The sequence below is a fragment of the Vigna unguiculata genome, chromosome 3 (genome assembly GCF_004118075.2).
Source record: "Vigna unguiculata cultivar IT97K-499-35 chromosome 3, ASM411807v1, whole genome shotgun sequence".
Classification (NCBI taxonomy): domain Eukaryota; kingdom Viridiplantae; phylum Streptophyta; class Magnoliopsida; order Fabales; family Fabaceae; genus Vigna; species Vigna unguiculata.
Window position 1 is genome coordinate 5,340,628 of NC_040281.1, and position 21,455 is coordinate 5,362,082.

A 21,455-nucleotide genomic window follows, 5' to 3' on the forward strand; every position below is an offset into this window, starting at 1 on the left:
TTCGCTATGCAGAGAAATGAGAGAGATAGAGATGGAGATTGAGATATCTATAAAAAATAGGCAAATTTAGAAGCTTGTGGAGAACAAAGATAAAGAGATGGAATGGAGACATTATGACATAGTTGGCAAGTTTGAGTCAATGTAGACATTCTGACAGAGTAACTTCTTTGAAAATTTTTCTCATTTCTTTCGGTTTCATTTTACTTTTGAATAGAGTCACCAACCTTGCTTTATCTTCAACATATTTTTCTAATTCCTAGTTTTTCTTCTATTTTTAGCCCTTTTGATTAAACACTTCACAGGTCACTGTAGAAGTTACTACAAGGAGGACATGATGTGTTACACATTATGCAGTACACTTCAAAATCTGCACTTTTAGTCGTTTAGGAAGTCAATTAACAATCATTAGAAGCAAAGTATGAGGCTTAATTTTAAGATCTTTTAAGCTGATCACTAAACATCACAGAAATTTTCAACCTGGACTTATAATGTATTTTAGGTGCTAACTATGATCAGCAGACTTGTGTTTTCTTAGTCATTTATTTAAAGTGTTAAGAATAAAACTTATTGTGTAGTAGAAATTAAGTTAACCTTGATGATACAAGTGTTTATTTGGATCCATGCAAGTATGTTTCATGTGAAACAAGGAATGAAATGCTACTTTATGATATGTTCTGATATATATTTGGCACCTAATCTAGAAGTTTTACTACATAGGAGTCGTTTCTTATCCACCGTAGGTTTAGGTTAAGTCTTTCTTCATTACAATTTTCACTTTATGTTGAACTAAGTACACTAGGATTTGAAGGAATTAGTGGCAGACAGCATCGAACACCTAAATTATCTTCCAAAGATAGGTCCAAATTTGATTTATCAATTTTACTCTTTTGTTGTGTTTTCAGTATTATTATCTTATAAAAAAATTAAACCTTCCTTGAAAATGATGATATTTGTTCAGATGTCCTTTTATACTATTTCACTAACTAAATCTCAGGTCTAGTCACTATCAAACATCAAAAAAAATGTGAAAAATACAGTAAGAAGGTTAATAAAAGGAATCATAAACTTTTATTTTCTACCTTGGATCTTTGCTCTTGAGGCATACACGTAGCCTGAAAGATAAAAATCAGTACAAAGAAATTACCATGTATGTGTGTATAAAGTCCCAAGGGCAATGCAGTATTGTAAGAATCTGTTATGCTAAGGCCTCATCACAAAAAGATTCAAACAGTCGAAAACTAATCTTTTAAAAACCCGAGGGCAATGGTAATATCGGTGCTTTTTCCATAAACACAATTCATCAATAATTCTAAGACTTCATTTTAAATTAACTTGCTTAAAACAATTAATTACAAAAAGTTGACGTTTGCCGCAAACTCGGACATGTTATTGTTGCATAACATGACACATGGCATATGAAATTAGGAATGTGAACACTGCGAATAGGTTATAGATAGTAATTTTTTCATTTTTTTTTATATTTTTGCTATTATACGAGTATTTGCGTATATATAAAAATAAAATAAAATATTTTATATGTGAATATTTTTAAAAAATAAAATATTTAACAATATATTTATTTATAATATTAAATAAAATACAATGCATAACATTCATAAATTTTAAAAAGTCTAAATAATCTATTTATATAGTGTTAAATGGTAGTTTACAAAGAAATGAATGATTTTTTTAAAACCAATTAATAAAAAATAATTCATTCAAAATCAATATGTTAATATTTTAATCATGTTTTTTTATTTAAGTTATAATATGGTAGGTACAAGCACAAAAACGAATACTATGATACTCGTAGTTATCTCGTTAACATACGAGTATAAAAAATACGTGTACCCCTTACCACAAGTATCTATTTACAATATTCATTTGTTATTTTTAATACTTATATAAAATAGTGTTCATCCATGAGGGAAAGAATATAAACGAAGACGCAAGATTACGTCTAAGACATGCACATCCATGCATGTAATTATAATAATCGAGTTTTTTCTTTATTTCTTCTCTCTTGCTAGTTCTTTTTTTTATCCTTTTCATTTTTTTTGTAAATGGGATCATACTCTTAGATATATTTTATATAATTTCTAATTATCTTTACTGATAAAAATACATAAAAAAAAAAGTAAAGATCAAAGATCTTGCACAACATCTTAGTTTGAATGTCCATTGGGGGAGAGGTGTAATTGACTTTGAAGAACAATATTGTCTTAAAAGAAGGATATTTATGAAGAAAGAAAATATTTATATTAAATAAACATTTTTATGTTTATAAGTTATAATGCATGAACTATATTTCAGCTACAAGAGAAAAAAAAGAGTGAAAATTGAGAATTTTAATTAGAGAAAGCAAGAAAGATGAATTTGATTGTGTAGAATGTATATTGTAATTTGTAAAGTCAGAATAAATTGTTACGTGTGAGTCGAAGGAGAGGAACATGCTTGTTTCATCGCTTGGCCACCAAACGTGGGTTCAGTTTTGTTTCATTTGTTTCTGAAGCACATATTGATTCATGGTTTGGCGTTCTTATGATTATGTCCAACACCATTATGGGTGCAGAGAGTAATAGGTTGGGGCGAAGCGAAAGCGAAAAATCGAAGCTTTTACATGCACCTTTTGCCATTATCGAAGCGAATGAGTTATGCGGTGAGCGAATGAGTTATGCGGTGAGTCACTTAAGTGATTTTTTTAGTTATGGTTATGGTTATATGATCAGTCACTCTGAACTATTGACTCTAATACTACTTTTAGATTATATATATTCTTTTCACATTTATGGTTTGTGGTCATAGTCATTATATAACATTAATCTTATATATATAAGATCTTTGACATCACTTTTACACAAAAACCTTAAAATAATAGTATTATGGGTTTTTATTTTTATATAACTTTATTTATTTTATTCAATATAATTTTAACTCACACTTAAACTATTCCGAACAAAAATACAAGAAAGAAGATAATTTGATTTAGAAAAGGGGTACATAAGGAACCTATAATCTACATATCTAGAATCTCTCGGTGTTTTTCTCTCCCACACCTTCTATCTTCTCCCCTATTATATATTTTTTTTGTTTCTAGAATCTTATTTGGCTACAATTTTATTATATGCATTATTCAGTCAATGACAATATTTTTTAAAACATGCGAAATATAATTAATCATTTTTATTGCTTTAGGTTGCGTTTTCTCTATCGAAAACGAGTCAAATGATTATTCGATAAATGGATCATTGATCTTATCCAAACACCATCCATACTTACCTCTCAATCGTTATTATCTCTACATAACTTAAACATTACTAGTTTCTATCACCAAGAAACTATTACTAGTTTTATTATTATTTTTTTAATACTTTCCCGTTGTGGTTAGGGAAAAAGAAACACTAACGTGTATACGTCTACGTGCTTTCTGCAAGGAGTAGTTGAAGCCAAGCCACGTATAATATAAAAGCATTTACATGTTTGGTAAAAAAATAGTTTATCAGAAAAGAAATTTTAAGTTACAAATGTTTACTTTTTATCTTATTCCTAAAATAATTGTGCTTTTAGAAACATATTTTAGTTATTTTTATCATAAAAAATATTAGTACGACATATCATGCTAATTTTCAATAGAAAAAGAATAAATAATTTTACAGTATGTAATTTTTTTATTATATTACTCTTACTAAATTATTTAATGTAAGAACTAATTTTATATATAAAAAAACTCTGTTAAAACTAAACTTAAAAATGAAATCATTTTTCATGTATAAATATTTTTTAAAATATTGGTATTCAATTAAACATATTTAAATTATTTCTAACAATCAACAGACATAAAAATACCTTTCTTCTGCCAAATATCTCCTTGCAGTTGTGTACGTTTTTTTATTAACAAAGAACAATCATGAAATTATACCAATTGATATAACAAAATTATGAGTCCAGATTTTCTACTAGTTTTTCTTGTTATTCTGTTTTGAACATTAAAAATACATTGTATTAATATTTTAAATATTTTTTTAATATATTTTAAAATGTCAAAATTAGTAATGATAAATGTATTATGAAAATACAGTAAAGAAATAACACAAAAATACCCAACATAGAATTCAAATTCCAAAATTATTCATTATTCACCGTGTATTACACCATAATAAATAACCATTTGGTCATTCATGAATGCAGGCAGTCATGTTGTTATTAGATCTTGACAAAATATTGTAGAAGTTCCTCATAACTGCCGAGTGTCTTTGAAGTATATTAGTCACAAAATAGAAAAAAAAAACGTGTTCCTACATTCTTAATTGCAAATAAATAAATAAATAAATATATATATATATATATATATATATATATATATTTTTTGTGGAATCAGTTATATTCTGTAAATCGTTGCCTTTTTTACTTCAGTCACTCAAATAATGTAAATACGTCAAATGATAATAAATATTATAATGATTAATTAAATTATTTGGTACGTGTTATTGTTGTTTATAACCTTTATCTGGATGAATCTGACTCACATGTTCTAATTATCTTGATTGATCCATTTTAACTTCTTTTCTCAATTTGATATATTTTATGAAATGTTAGTAAGTTGACCGATTTGGTATCGATTACACTTAAGTACACATACTGGTCATAAAAACAGAAAATATAATAAATTGGTGTAATTGAATTGATTTTTTTAGCGGGGATTATTAAAATAACATAAGCGAAAGAAATGATTGAAAAAAGGTGATGATATAAATGTAAAAACAAAAATGATTAGATGGTAAAGAAAGTATATATTTAAGAGTCAATAATTGACGTAGGAAATTAAAATGGAGAAAGGCAGATGAATTATGTGAGATATAGCAGTGGAATACGTGTGAAGAAATGAAAGGATGAAAGTGAAAGAAGTGCATAGTAGGAAGCAAAGAAAGACGATTGGATTATAAATGAAAGGGGAAAAAGACATGTTTGTTTGTCGTACGCGTGACCTAGTTTCCCATGGTTTTGCTGCCACATGTTTTTCCCATTGCCACTGGTTTCACTTAAATGGTTACACCTTATTCAATGTTTTTCATCTCATGCTCCCTTCCAAAACCTACCCTCTCATCTCTATCTCATTCCGTCTAGTCACTCTTTTCGACAGTATTTATACGTTTCAAAAATGTTTCTCAATACCATACTATTCCTTTCTCTCTCTCTATCTCTTCCATTTTGTGGATCATAAAATCTCAAAAATACATTGAATATACATACATATATAGAAACAAAATGCTGAGCCTCACAGCAGAAGCAGTGAAAGACAGCAATCTGTGCGGATTCTGAGCAATAAAAACAAACTAAATTAATGGATGGCTAGATTCCATGTTTTATTTCTTCTACATATTTTGGTGCTAGGTTGTTTTCTTACATTAACACACGTAATTCCTAGGATCAGAAAGTGGAGGCTAATGTCACAAATAATTTGCTGTCTGTTTGTATTCGTAATTGCTACCACTCGGATTTCTGTACTCATACTCTCTCAAGCTTGTTATGGATTTAAAGAGGAATGATATATATAGTTAATATTGATTTCATTTAAACTATACACAAATTGCAATCTAAGTTAGAGTTTAATCCTTTAAATTTATGAAATAGTGCTACATAGATTTTTCTTCATAAATATTATTTTGGATTGGACTTATTATAATCCAACAATTGATTATGGGCTATCTTGACCTAGTGCTCCCACTTAATCTACGCGTCTATTGGAGCCAACTTTCAAGTTAGATACTTCAAATAAATACATATATATAGAAAAAAATTATATACTACTCCATAACATAGTTACTTTGTTATAACAAAAAAAAAAGTATATATATCATTACTCCCAACATGTGAGAGAATATAGTTCATGGCCAAGTTCTATAAATAGAAAAATATCACCGACATTAGTCAATCACATAAGTACTTAATAGTGTGTGAGAGAATTTTACATGGAACGAAGATTTTCTTACCGGTTATTTTTTTTAATAAAAAAATATCAATATAATATTTATATAAATAATAAATATGATGTCAAAATTTAAGAGAAAAATAATATTATTTTCTTTTAAAATAAAAAATTAAGCCTTAATTAAATAAAAATATGTATATAAAAACTATATTAAAATATAAACATATTAAAATTAAATTAAAATTAAGATAATAACACTTGATAGTAATATTATTAATAGTGCTATATGTCATTCAAAAAATCTAACATGTAATAATTTACTTTTATTTTAAATATAAAATGTCACGTATTTATAGGTGACATGCTTTTAATATTATTAGTAATTTTTAAAAGTAATTTAATCGAAACACTTTTAAAAAAATTAAGACATAATTAAAATATTTTTAAAAACGAAAATCAATTGACACGTTACATCAAAATTAGTACCCTACCTACCTATGTACTCATTTTGAAAATACGGGTGATATTAAAGGGAAAGTGTAAAGTAAGAGTAACTAATTTGGAAACAAACAACATACAGCAGGAAAAAATTGACTGTTAAATATTTAACTTTAAAATATCCACTTGTTTTTCTTTTTCACTTAAAAATGTAAAAGAAAAAAACATGAAATTGATATTTTTCAAACTCTCTCATCCATCCATAATAAATGACGACTTTATATTACATAATTGATTTTATTTATTCATCATTATTTAAAAAGACAAATTTTCGTTTAGGTGTTATGTTGTTTCAAACAAATATGTACAACTTTTACTTTATTTATTTTTCTCTTTTTTTCACTTTCATTTTGTTTCCTTGTAACCTATCATAGAATTAGTTAGAAATTTAGGTTTTGTGTGTTTGTAAATCTTTAGCTTTGTCATAAATAAACGTTTTTTATGATTATAAGATTAACATTGATAATTCACATAACATATCGGATCATAATTCTAAAATATTTTTCTCAGTTTTAATTTTTTAAGATATATATATATATATATATATATATATATATATATATATATATATATATATATATATATAAGTATGTATGTATGTGTGTGTGTTTTAGTCAAAGATTACGTGAAAGGCTAAATTTAATTGAACTGTAATTTTAATACATTAATTATAACAACAACAAAAACTCATTTCCATAAAATAAAGAAGACTTTTTACCTGTTTTGTCCCCAAAAAACTTTCTTTCATTTGTTTTTCCATTCCACTTTTTTTTTATCTACCTTTTTTAAATCTCACCACTCACTATTTATAACTTTTTCTTCTTTCTTTTCTCCAGTCGTGTACTCCAAATTTGGATAATAGGAAACATCACTACTTTTCTAATTATAACTGCCAGTTATGATTTATTTTATGTACACGATATTCCCAGAACACTTTGTTTGAATACGTGATCTAAAAAAAGGGGAGGAAATTAATAAAAATATGAAAATTAGAGTGAAAAGTGGAATTATTAGATGAAAATGAGTAGAAAGAGAAAAAAAAGAAAAGAATGAAAAGTTTGAATAAGAATGTATTTAATTTGAAAGGAAAAAGAAAAAGAGAAAATTGAATTTATTGTTGAGTAACCTTTATTTATTTTCATCATAAGTTAATTATTTTAATACGTGAAAAAAAAATATTACCTTACTAAAAAATTGTGAAATTTGTATGTCAAAAGGATACATGAGTCTACTTAAATATATACAACAATCACATAATCGATTGTCAATAATGTACAGTGACTATAGACATGTTTATTATGGATATACATAAATTTTGTACCTCTCATTTCTTAACATTTTCATTAATACAAATAAAATTTATCAACTCAAATAAACTCTCCAACAATCCATGCGTGAAACAAATATTGATTAAGAATTAAACCAAAAATTGTTATGCAAATTGTTCAAATTTCGTCACCAAGTTCATCTTACTGAATCTAGTTACAAAGAGAAATTTAAAATGTCAATGCAATATTTTTAGTTCCAAGTGCACAAATTTTCAGTTTAGTCATCTCGTAAAGTAATTTGACTAAATACGAATATGCATATGCTAATTAAATTACTTGTATATAAGGATGTAATTGAAAGTAAGCGTTTCATGGAAGACCAGAAATAGAAAACATATTAAAAGTTACAAAGTTAAAAAGGAATAGCCACCAAAATTATTTTATACTTATTTCATTCTATTCTTTATTACTTTTCACTCTAAATTTATTTTTCTATTAACTATTTTATTCATTACTTTTCATTTTCTTTTTTCACTTTATAAATATAAAATTTTATTTTCTAATAACATCCTTACATGAGCTTCAAAATAATTATGAGTTTCAAATGATTGTTAAATGGTACAAAGAATACTTTTATGAGTTTCAAATGACTGTTAAATTGTACAAAGAATTTTTTTTTTCTAAAAACTTTTCTCTATAAATACAAAAAGTTATTTTTTTTATAATTATTTTATCTTTACATGAGGTTTAAATAATTTTAAAGTCAAACAAACTTTTTCTAAAAGATAAAGTGTGGTGTAAAACCATGGGTAGAAAGATAGAAATAATTTTCTTTTCTTTCCTACCCATCTTATACACATTCCACGTTTTACATTTAAAACATCAGAATATATAACTTTTGTCTCTCTTTCCAAGTTCAAATGGAAATCACACTTATATCGCCTTAGAAACAACTTCAACCATATTTTTTTTAGAAATTCAAGGTAAGTCCGAAATTCTATATTAGATAAAAATAAATAAAATAATTAATATACGTATCGTAAAGTTATTTCAACACCGGTATTTTAACATTACTTTTTTTTTCTATTACCATTTAATAAAATTCTTCACTATTATTTAGGTTTTTTTAAAATATAAAAATTATATAAAAAATATTTTTTATTAAGACTATTTTATCTTTATATAAATTATTAATTATTAAATATGATGATCAATTGTATCAAATAACCCTTTTCCAAGGTATTCAAGCTCATTGGTAATCTCATTGGTGACCGATGTCTTCCCTCCTAAAAATCCTCACATTCTTAAATCAGAAAATCGAAAAAATGTGATTATCACGGCACATGGTTCACATAACATATATATTACGATATTTTTTTTTTTCCCCGATACGGTCTGAAGCAGAAAAAAAATGAAACAGATAAGGATATTCCTTTATTGAACAACATGATCCTCCTCCAGTGGATTACAGGGCTCACAAAGTAAAGAACAAAACTCCAAAAATGAACGTAAGCAGTGCTTGTCTGTTTCTTTTCCATGCTAAGTGCTTATTTTATGGCACTGGTGTAGCTACAATACAAAAATACTCCTCATCTTCATCACTCAGTTAACACCAGATACAAGTCCAAAACTGGGTACTTCTGATCATAAACACTCTCTCCTCTACCCTTAGCTAGCAACAATAATTTACACTACTCATGTTAGATAATTGATTCGACAAACTGGATCCACCACCCAAATCCCTTTTCTTCGGCTTCAGCAATGGAGGTACCCAGTTACCAATAATATCACTATCTTCATCACCAATCACATCACCCTTTGATCCTTCATACTTACCCTCTCCACGACTCACACACAGCCACTTGGCTTGCATGTATGAAGCGGTTCTCCACGGAGGCACGTGAAGACCCTTCTCTCTTAGACACTGTTTCGCAGCAGAACACAGCAAGGAAATTATGTTGCACACCTTCTTCTCACTCCCGACAAAAATCTCAGGAACCGACTCTGTCAATTCTTTGTAGTGTTCTGTAGGCCTCGCAACTTCAAATTGGGACCTGAAATCTATATCTACAATCACCCTCAAAGCTTTACCATAATCCTCATCCTCCACCACCACCTCAATATACTCGTATTCACCTGTTAATGTTTGCACAAACAAAAAAAAGTAAATAAATTTCGCTTCATCCACATTAATTTTGACATCCAAGGACAGTTTTCAGATTTTAACATAAGAACTACCAAAAGGGGACATCATGTCTGGCACAAATTTTGACATCTAACGGTGAACCAAATATGTAGCAAATGAAACCAAATTTGGATATTTCATTTTGAAATTTAACAGAGATTTAATTAACTGGAGGTGGAGAAAAAGGCAGAAAAAAAAAAGAGAGACCCACCTGCAGGACAACCCAAAGAGGTGGCCCAAGACGTGTGGCATATAGAAGCATTGAGACCGTCCATTTTCATCCTCATAGCAAGCCATCTACTGAGATTGGTTGTTTTCTCTGCACCCTTTCTACCTCTCATATGCTTCACTACACACTTCAACACCTTAGTCTCAGCTGCTGCATCACCCTCACTCCTTAGAATATCCTGAAACCATTTACAGCATGAGAGACAACCTTAAACCAAGACAAAGATGGAACAAAAAAACAACAACAGTACCTGCAGAATAAAAAATTGGGTTCTGTGGCTTAAGGTGTGGCAATTTGAGGAAGTGGAAATTGTGGGGGATGTTGATTCGGATTCTATAAAATCTTGCACCATCTGTACCAACTCGTCTTCCTCTAAACTCCCCATCTCCGTTTTCTCCGAGTCAAAAGAGAAGAATAGAGTGCAGTGGAAATCAGCGTGAGGTTTGGATTTTATATATAACAAGGAATGGCGGTGGAAATAGCACCTGTGTGGTGACAGATTATAGATGAGGCCCAGTGATAAGCTAAATATATATGTATTAAATGAATCAAACGAAAGGAACCAAAAAATTTAAAATAAAATAAAATAAAAAGTTGATATGTCCGAATATCCCTATCTTAATTCTTTGTTTTAATAACCATGAAAATGACACAACTATGTGTTTTCAATGTATTCTAGAACTGTCTCTCACGGTTAACTCAACTCATTAATGCGCGCGTCATGTTTTTTTCTTCTTAATCACGCACATTCGCTATCCCAAACTCAGTTTACTGTGGATTAATTCCAGTGGAGATAATTAGTTTAATTAAGGGGAAAAATCTGTTAAACTATTTTTTATTAGTAATAGTTTGAATATTAGAGTTGGACTGTTAAATATTTTGTTAGAAGGAAACCTGGTCCACGCCACTTCAACCAATTTCATTGGTTCTATATGCTTTAGGACGACTTCAACCATTTCAATCAAGATAATATAATTAATATATAATCGTACCAAAAAAATAATAATAAGTGGTGAATTCATTTAAGTAATCAAGATTTGCCTAATTAATATTTGTCCTGTTGGATGAATCTCAGATGTGGAGAATGGTGCGGTAGAGATGGTAGTTCTGTAATTTGGATGACATTTCTTTTAAATAATGGATTTAGTTTCTTTAGTTTTGATTGTTTAAATCAAGCTTTTGTACTATATAAATTAGCAAAATTTAGTTTAACACCTTATTCATTTTTAAATTTTTAACTAATGTTAGATAATTAAGATTTTATTAAATTAAAGTTTATTTATGCAATATATAAGAATGACACATCGGTACAACAAAGATTATAGAATTTGGTTTTATGAGTTATAAAATTGTAGTCTATTATACCATAATATAAAATAAACCTTTGAAATTATGATTGTAATCGTACTTACAGATTACAGTTTTCTAGTCATTATAAATTATTGACACTTATATACGATGCTCCAGTAATAATAGTTTATTATTATTATTTATAGACTTTAGTTCTCTGTTTATTATCTTTTTGAATTATTTTTAATATTTGTTTCATTTTAGTTTTTTCCTCCTAATTAAGTAACTTGGACATAAACAAAATTAAAATGAGTGTGCCGTTCAAGGCAACAACATCTTAATCTCCACATCAAACAAACTAAATTTTTGCATATAAGAAGCCAAATACAGAAAAATTATACAAACAACATATTTAAACAATAAACAATCCAAATAACACATAACAAATTCAAATGATAAAAACAATATTATTTTTAATTAAAAGGAATGCAAATTGGGACACACTTGAATAAGAATGTTAGTAACACCAACGTGGGTAATAACATAATCACACAAAATGGTAGCAACGGTGTGGATGTTAGTGTGGAGCAAATAATCAAATACGAACAAGTACAAGAAGAGACAAATAAATGGAGGACGCAATTTAAATTAAACTTATTATTAGTTTCATTTGGTTTCAGCACCAACTCAACGTGAAATTTAGTCAAATATTTTAAATTTAAGGAAGGTGTCCCACTCTTATTCCCCTTTTAACACAAATGGACTTCTCAAAATTGAGCTTCCATCGTATATAATTTTCCTTTTGTGAGTTCTTAATCACATTTTGTTTTTTTCTTAGCTCCTACTATAGCTTACTACTCGTATGGGCCGTTCAGCTTTTGTATTTCATCTGGGCCTGGGCCTGACTAAAACTAATTTGGACCTATTTTGTATCTCATTAAGCACCCGTTGTGATATTTCTCAGTGAATTTCTCTACTCTATCACTCTCACTTGAATTCAACTGAATTCTAGACACACAATTTCAAGTTATTTTTGGTTAAATAAAAACTTTATCGACGATGTTTCTTTTTCACAATTTACATTCACCATTGGGGCACGACATACCCCTAATTACTTTCAAATTTAGAATAGTAGGAGGTCTTTGCTTGAAAACTTATTTAAAGAAAATAAAACATTGAAAAAGTAGGAAAGGTATTGAAAGTTTGAAATGTGATGTAGACACACACAGCTTGTAGTTAGTTTACGAAGCTAGCTTTGAAAAGTCAGGAAGAAAAGAAAAGAGTCGTTCTCTTTTTCTAGGAATTGCTCCATCCAAAATCCCAATTGAGGCCACACAGGACAAAATCACATTCCGTAGAGATCCAAATAGTGCCCAAGCAAAATATTAGACATAAAAATTGGATTTTTAATCATAAACACACGTCAAGAACAAAATCAAAGTCTTATCTTGTACTAGGCTAGAATAATGTTTGGTTGATAAGATAATGTTACTTAGCAAGAAGTGTTGTGGAGAGAGTTAGTATTACTTATATTCGTGTCATACACAAGCCATAAGGCTCGAGTTAATAATAATAATTTAATTTAATTATTAAGGAAATATCTCATTGTCAACACAAGAAGAACACGTGTTTTGACCTATCAACATTTATTGGTAAATAAATGCTCATTAAATTTCCTTGAACCAAAAAGAAAATTAAAATGATTTATTCGGTCCAAACTCCAAAGTCTCTCTTTTTTGTTTGGTCCTTCCTTTCTTTCCTAATAAATTAACAATTATTACAAACTTTGTAATTTGAGGTCCAACAGAAAACACCGACTTCAACAACAACAACCTCCTTTTAGGAACTACCGTTTTATTTTTTCTTTCAATCAACAACCTCCACCATGAACCTGCAAGGGACGCGTCCACCGCCGCTCAGAGTTAGCAAAGACTCCCACACCATCCACAAGACCCGCAAGCCGCCGCTGCCCCCCACCGCGCACCTACCGCCGCCGCCGCCACCGGAGAACCGGAAGCCGGTGATAATCTACACCGTGTCTCCCAAAGTCCTCCACGTCACCGTCAGCGACTTCATGAACGTAGTCCAGCGCCTCACCGGACCATCCTCCGGTGACGAGCCAGCTCTCCGACCCGGCGACGTTTCGCCCGCAGCGAGGCTAGCGTCGATCGAGAAGACAAGCCCATCGGAGAGGGAGAGAGATCACGGCGGAGAGGAGGACGTGACGTTGATGTTGGAAGGAGTGGAACTGGGTCAGTTCCCCGGAATATTGTCTCCGGCGACGTTGCCTCAGATATCGCCAGGGTTTTTCAACGAGCCGCAGACGACGACGTCGTTTTGGCACGACCTGAGCCCGTTTTGGTCTACTCACAGCTTCGTTGCAAGTCCTTCGGGGCTGCTTTCCGCCGCCGCGATTTCTCCGCTGCCGTCGCCGGACATCTTCAATCTCTTCGACTAACTTTGATTTTTATTACCGCTTTGAGTTTTTTCTTTTTTGGTATGGTGATTATTGATTAGGTTTGGAAAGGGAAAATGGTGGAAGATTCAACTATGGGTGACTTTAGTGGCCAAAGTTTTGTAGTGCGTAGATATTGTTTGTGGTTTCGAAGGGACAGAATAAAAATTAAAAATGAGAGCACTCTTGAATACAAAGTTTCAAACTATGGTCATTTGGTGATCCACTGTTTTGTGCTGCGTTACAAATAATTGGAGTTCTTTGTAAAGTCTTTATCAGTCAGTTAGAGGTGAAGAAGAACTCGATAACTAATTCTCCGCAGATAAAATTCTGAAAATCAACTAATAGCATCTTAAAAAATGCTTCTATAGCAGTGATTAATTCTCAATTGAGTGTATGTACACAGGAAGCTGAAGCTAATTCCAAGGTACCAAAAATATGTTTATCTTCATTGTCAATAAACTATTCATATTTTTTTATGATGGTCAATTGTATCTGATGATGTCATGCCATGATCATTTTATGATGTTAAATTCAATTGTTTAAGGCTTAGCTTGTTTTCCCTTATTATGTTGAGGGATGGGGCAGCTTTGCATCATTAATGTTTTTTTTTTTCCATCTCTTTTGCTTATATTGTCTTATTATTATAAAGGAAAGTTCCAATCATTCTAATTCTTTGTAATCATATTTTCTTCTCTTTATCCTTTAATAGAATTCTTTTATTGAGAAAAGCTTATTTTGGTTTATACCCTAATCAGCAAATCTTTGAACATGTCAAGGCAGCTTTGGATATTTGGTTGAGTACATCTCATCTTAATCACTTAGAAGAGGAAGATTGTTTTGCATTATCTGAAAGTTTAATGATTCTATTCTATAACATAGTTGATTTACTAAATTGAAGGTCCTCTTTCCTTTAATCATTTTGGTTTCTGTAGTTTTTGTGTAAGATTTATAGTGATGATTTCTTAATTCCATGGCAAATCTTCAGGGTTTCATGGAACTAGTCAATGACGCATATGAACTAGTGATTAAAATGTTTAAATGGAAGAATGTTCCAATTGAGAAGTGGTTAACCTTAATGCTGATTACTCTTCCAAAGAAAGTTTACTTATAGATTACTTGCTAAACTCTTTCAAAGAAAGTTTACTCATAATGTTCAGCAGCACAGTGTAATAGTTGATTCCTCAAAGAGCATTATAGATAGTGTTGAGAAGATTGGACTAAACTCATCAGTTGCTAGGGAAATTTTGCTTTTGATTCTATATCACGGGACTTGAAAGATGGTTATCCTAGTGCATGGAAAGTTATGCAGTGTTACCTTGAGAGCACTCTTCAGGTTTGATTTCTATCTCATAGTCCTCATATATGAAAGTAAATATGTTCAGACAAGGCATGTAGTGTATCTTATTCCAACAAAATTTGCACTTGCAGGTAGGAATCATCCATGAAATGATTGGATATGGAGCTGAGGCTGAAACCTATCTCAAGTGGGGGAAATCTGCCTTTGTTTACAGTTACTTTCTCTTCCTCTTTAGGTATATAAATTGCTTCTACGTTTTTTCTCTGCTTGGATTGATAAGCTTCCATTCATTGGTTGGTATGAAATTGATTTGCCATTTCTGTGGTGTTTACCAGGAAAACTATATGTTAAGAAAAGACATTGGGATCAAGAGGAACTTGGAAGTGCTGAACGTATTTTAAAAGAAAGCAACACACGATCTTGTTGCTGAAAGTGTAAATTGAAGCTTGAAGTTACTCTGTATTACTAATTTGGTTATAATTTAGAATAATCTCATTGAATCTAGTGAGGACAATTGGTATATATGCTAAACTCCAATTGATTTAACATCATTCAATAATTGGTAACCTACAAAAGGGAAAAGAACCAACAACATAATTGCAAGCAGTTAACATTTTTGAGTTTGCTATGGTAAGATTTTAAATTGAGAAAGTGGATTTTGCTAGAGTTACCTATGCCAAACCAAAATCTGCAAGCTTGGTAAACCCGTTTACGTCAATATGTATATTGGCACACTTGACACACTTGACGTCCCCTGAAATTAAATTTTAGATGAATTAATAATTAGAATGTAGCAAGTCATGTAAATTAAAAAATAAAATAAAAAATTCCTCTTCATCTATTTCCTACCAATGCATCAAACTTTGACTGTGATACAAAATAAAAAATCCAAAATGGACTTATGATTCCAAGCAAACACTTTTTACACTTGGTACAACAATTGCATTGCACCAAGATAGAAACCTCACTCATGTTAGCTGTGAACAACTGTTAACACAATTTGACTTGTATTGTTTTTTCATAGTTAAATGCAATTCTTTTTTGGATGTAGTTGTGTTCTAATTTTCTCTTTTTAATTCAGATTTAGTTTTTAGGAATTAAAATCTTAATTTTTACAAAAATGTATTAGTAAATAGTTTTTAGAAAAAATATATATAAGGTTAATCTTCCTTGTGTCTAAAATATACATAGGTGAAGATATTTATGATACAAGTATATATGTAAAGCAAACATAAATAAAATGTTAAATATAGAGAGAATATGTATAGGATTAATCTCTCTTATGTTATATTTATCATGAATACAAGTATATATGAAAAGCAAACATAGATACGCTAAACAGAATATAGTTTTACAAATAATATCAACAATTATATACCAATATCAAACACGTATGTTTCAAAAACTAATTTTTTAATCATTTGACATTATTAATTTACTTCTTTACATTTATTTTATTGACACATGATTCTAAAAAATTATTTTATTTTTTTATTCTTAAATTGATTTACCATAAAAATGAAAATATATTAATAAAGTATATTCTATTAAAAAAATATATAAAAAACTTAGATACATTTTCACTTTCATGATAAAAATAACAAAATAATATTATTTAATTTTGCAAAAAAATGTATTAAACTTTAATTATATTTTTATAGATTTAAATTTATATAATAAATAAGTTTTAATACTTCGGTTGTAACACAATGTTTTGGGTGATAGTGGTACGAAAAAAGTTTCCAAAATAACTCCCGAATTTAAGCTCTGAAAACTGAGGTCAGTGTAATAATTATAGCGGTATCATTGTAGGCCCTCCAAATCAATATTTGTCAGTAGTAATGTTTCAAGTGCTGAAAACTATATTTCTACGCTCCTCCCCAACACCCAAAAAATGTAAAATCTCCAATATTTTGCATGAATTTCAACTTTTCCGATTCAAGTAGGTCTTCCTATGTAAACACTCCAGATAACACACTGAAATTTAGTAGTTGAAACAAATAATGACATGTGTGAAACACGCATAAAAGTCTTTCTCACTCTGCAGTACTTCAATCAATATAAACCGGCACTGCATGATCACATTGTTATCCCTTTGGAAGAAGAGTTAATTAAGATGGGTAGTTCTAAGCTGTAAGAAAACATCAAAATGGAATTCCCAGAATCGGAGAAAGATAAGTTAGAAATGAAAAGAATAAAGCTGGATGATATATTTTTATGTACAATGTAACCTAAGGCAACGAAAATTTCAAACACGAATATGCTAATTAATTTTCATTTCTTCTTATATATATATATATATATATATATATATATATATATATATATATATATATATATATATTTTGTGTTTCCACAACAATGGTGTTCAGTTCAAAGGGTCCTAGCCAGATAGTTCAGTACTTTAGACGAAAATGGAAAGAGGGTGATAAAAATCAGTACCATCCGAATTCCACTTCCTCTGAATCACATTTCAGAAAGGAGGATAACAAAAGTGTACGTATGTATTGAACCAATGATGAAATGCACTTTGTGACAATTGGAGAGCTGGGAGATAAAAAACACCGAATTTATGTAAACAGAGCAAAGTTCAGGAATCGAATATATCTCGCTTAAACCACAAGATGGCAAGGTAAAATAATGCCAAACCTGGAGAGAAACGTCAAATAATAATTTAACTTGTTATATTTACAAATTTATGACTCAACAGCACCCTTCAAAAATCCATCAAAACCTAATAATGCACCTAACATTTTTGGCATCCTCACCAGGAAGGTTGTGTAGGAAAAACACGAGAAAGAATCAATTGGTAATTAGACTTCATATATTTTCATGTTCGTATACGGTAGAATTCCGGCTTGCGCCAATCAAAGTGCCAACTCGCTCGCCTTTAATAGCTTTCTCAATGTTGCCAGGTTTGTTTAGATTGAAGACAACAACTGCACCATAAGGGAAGGACAGAGACAGCTTATCGTGGTGAGTCACTTCAGTTTTGAGAGGGTAAGGATATAATTAAACTGATACTGATTAGAAAAAATAGTTCATATAAAGGTTTATGTGCATGACATTACCTGGAATATTATTTTCCTGGCATAAAGTTATGGCAGTCATGTCCATCACTGACAGATCTCTTGAAGTTACATCTTGATATGTTAGTGTGTCATGAAGACGTGCTTGTGGATTACGTTTTGGGTCGTCGTCATAAACTCCATCAACGTTTGTTGCTTTGAGTACAACCTCTGCATTGACTGAATAAACGATAGAATAACATTTAGCCACTACAACACTTCACCTCGTATGCTGAAGTGAAAACAAATTTAGCACAACATTAACAAATTGACATAAAAAATCTACATCCCTGGCCAAGAAAAGATTACAAGATAACATTTTCAAAGAAATGTTAGGAATTGCAAAACATCTTTCGTCACTCAAACTCCATAAAATAAGCAAAATCATAATTTGCCACTTGTGGACCTAGCTCACAATATAAAAATCAAGAATACTAGAAAGTGAGAAAATCCTTCCATCACTCCACTTCATGAGATAAGCAATTATAGAGAAAAGTCACTGGTGACCTAGCTTAAAAGATAAAAAAACCCCAAACAAGAACACTTTGTACTTCTTGAACTTGGAATAAAGCACCTCCAATGATAAGCTAAAGAGAAAAACAAAGGATAAGCAATTATGACAACTCTTTGAGAACCACCAAAGATACGCTAATGAGCACGACCAAAGATGAGTTAAAGAAGGACAATTAGGATAAGCCCATGTAAGAGAAGATTCTCCAAATGAATTCACTTTTATGAACCAAATTGAATTAAATGAATATATTAGTTTTCCTTATAAGGAAAGTGTGGTGGAAAGGGATTAGATAAATACTTGCCTTCTCTAATCCTATATTCAAACAAAAACAGAGAAAATCAAACTAAGACAAGGGATAGTTTACCTTATTCCTACTAAATTTAAAACGAAAAAAAAAAGTAAATCCACTTTCAGGATAAAAAGAGGTAAGGTCACAACAATAAAGCTATAACATACTCTCTGCACATCGAAGTGCTGCAGCAGTGTCAGTGGTAAAAAATGGATTTCCAGTTCCGGCAGCAAAAATAACAACCCTTCCTTTTTCCAAATGCCTCACAGCCCTTCTGCGTATATATGGTTCTGCAACCTCAGACATACGAAATGCAGTCTGCACCCGAGTAGGAATGCCAATACTCTCCATTGTTGCTTGAAGAAATATAGCATTCATGACAGTGGCCAACATCCTAGGGGATAAATTCAACAAAATTTGATAAACGTGGAGTATTACTTCAACCGTAGTATACATTTTTAGAAACCCAAAAGTACAGTGGATCATAGCAAATTGGAAATGTAAATGAACAACCAGCACAGAAGAGCTCTGATTTACTCTATGAGATAAACTTAACAGACTTTTGTAAGCACGCGAAAAGAGTTCTGACAGATGATCAAAGTAGGCACTTGAGAAAGATTGAGGAAATCACCCAATATAATCAGCAGACGAGCGGTCTAGTCCACTACTTCCAGCCCAGGATGATCCACGGAAGATGTTACCTCCACCAACTACTAGTGCAACCTGAAAAATGACCCAACTCATAACACCAAAGTCTGAAAACCAGTTAAAAGGCTTTGACTAAGTTCAAGTCAAATGCTCTAACTTGTAGTGGACTCTCCCAACTGCCCACATACAAAATAGATCCATGTAACACTTTGAAAGATTAATTTGTAAAACACATCACCCCCAAACTACTGCAAATCTCACAATCAATTAGCCAAATGATCAACAAATTGTGTAGACGCAGAAAACCACATCAAAAGAAACAGAAATGTATTATTAGTCTAAAAAGAATCCACTATAGTTACCTCAATGCCAAGGCGAGTCACTGCTGCCACTTCCCTTGCAATGGCCATGGTTATCTGTATCCAATCATAAAAGACAAATTCAGAAACATTGCGAGAACACCGTGATATAGGAGAATGCTTCAATTCATTTTGTTTTCAGGAAGTATTCATTTCACTCGTCTCTAGTAATTTTTTTTTTCCTTATTTCCCTGAAATGTCCCTTTTAAGTGTATAAGTATATAAGCCAAACTCAAGACCTGTTACCACCTATATATCTAGCTAAACGTTTTACTTTTTTATCTTGTCATGAGTTCCCCATCTATTGGTTCATAGACAAATGCCGCCACTCATGGTACTATGACAGTCATTGACACATTCTACAACCTCTGAACGCGTGGTGTTTAACTAACCACTAAGCGAACCCATGAGTTTCCATCTAAACTTTTATTAACAATTACAAAACTAATTATAAATAATCAAGGCAATAAGGCACGTTAAAATAATAGAAAAACATCCCGCTCACGTTCCTCCAAGTGAGGAGTTGTTATTATATAAAGAAGAACTCAACAGACAAATAGAGCGGCAACGCTACCTTTGGGTCAATGTTCTGAGAATTGTCACCTGCAAGCGCTTCTCCGCTGACTTTGAGCAAAACCCTTCGCCATTTATACGATGCCTTGTTATTTTCATTCATCGAGAGTTCCAAGTGAGCCCTGGACGGAATGGGCTTCCTGCCAACAAATTATATTTTCAACCACAACAATTACCATCGTAGTTCCACAGAAACATTTATACAAACAGCTTGTTGGGGAACCAAAAAGAAGAAGAAAAGAAATAAACCTGAATTCGATTGGGTCAGGGGAAGAGCCCATTTCGGAATAAGAGGAGCGAACAACAAAATTGGCGTGACGGGTTGAATTGCCTAGCGTAGACGTGAAGGAAGGGGATAGGGTTTTCGGAAAACATAGAAGCGAAGATGAATGAAGAGAAGAAGAAAGAGAGCATGAGAAGAGAGAAGTGGATAGTGCCATTGGAGAGCTTGGCTCCGTGCTACTGCTGCCACCAAACCCTCAGTTGCGAGGTTTTAGTTGCCGCTCAAGATAACTTTGATTTTTATTTCACATTTTCAATTTCATTTCAGAAATAATTATTTATATATATATATATATATATATATATATATATATATATCTATCTTAAACACAATTTCCCTGTCCAAAGATTTAGGGCACAATAAATCCAAGTGTCTCCCTGGGTAACCAGACAAAACAGAAACCAAATATCTTATTCACAAGTATCATAACAGAAACCAAGGGTTTAAGGAAAGCAATAAGGTATAAGGTATATAAGGACAACAATAAACAATGTGAGAGAACTGTTACAATGTTTTTAATATTAATTATTTAATTATTTTAACATAATATGGGAACCGTGATAGTAA

The 21,455-nt window shown here is 30.9% G+C and overlaps 3 protein-coding genes across 3 annotated transcripts; 1 reads left to right on the forward strand and 2 right to left on the reverse strand.

Annotated features, from left to right (window-relative positions):
• Positions 1-9,107: 9,107 nt before the first annotated feature.
• On the reverse strand, positions 9,108-10,620 carry LOC114176069. The gene is made up of 3 exons (XM_028060977.1): positions 10,360-10,620; positions 10,092-10,287; positions 9,108-9,831 (listed from the first exon to the last, which is right to left on the reverse strand). The coding sequence occupies exons 1-3, from the start codon at positions 10,492-10,494 to the stop codon at positions 9,368-9,370; spliced, it is 795 nt and encodes a 264-aa protein (XP_027916778.1). The 5' UTR covers positions 10,495-10,620; the 3' UTR covers positions 9,108-9,367.
• Positions 10,621-13,077: 2,457 nt separating this feature from the next.
• On the forward strand, positions 13,078-15,658 carry LOC114174931 (protein MKS1). Its single transcript, XM_028059662.1, has 3 exons — positions 13,078-15,190; positions 15,286-15,389; positions 15,490-15,658. The coding sequence occupies exon 1, from the start codon at positions 13,285-13,287 to the stop codon at positions 13,855-13,857; it is 573 nt and encodes a 190-aa protein (XP_027915463.1). The 5' UTR covers positions 13,078-13,284; the 3' UTR covers positions 13,858-15,190; positions 15,286-15,389; positions 15,490-15,658.
• Positions 15,659-17,723: 2,065 nt separating this feature from the next.
• On the reverse strand, positions 17,724-21,138 carry LOC114176171 (uridylate kinase). Its single transcript, XM_028061118.1, has 7 exons — positions 20,855-21,138; positions 20,607-20,745; positions 20,036-20,089; positions 19,657-19,748; positions 19,193-19,419; positions 18,226-18,402; positions 17,724-18,093 (listed from the first exon to the last, which is right to left on the reverse strand). The coding sequence occupies exons 1-7, from the start codon at positions 21,043-21,045 to the stop codon at positions 17,975-17,977; spliced, it is 999 nt and encodes a 332-aa protein (XP_027916919.1). The 5' UTR covers positions 21,046-21,138; the 3' UTR covers positions 17,724-17,974.
• Between the last annotated feature and the right edge of the window lie 317 nt (positions 21,139-21,455).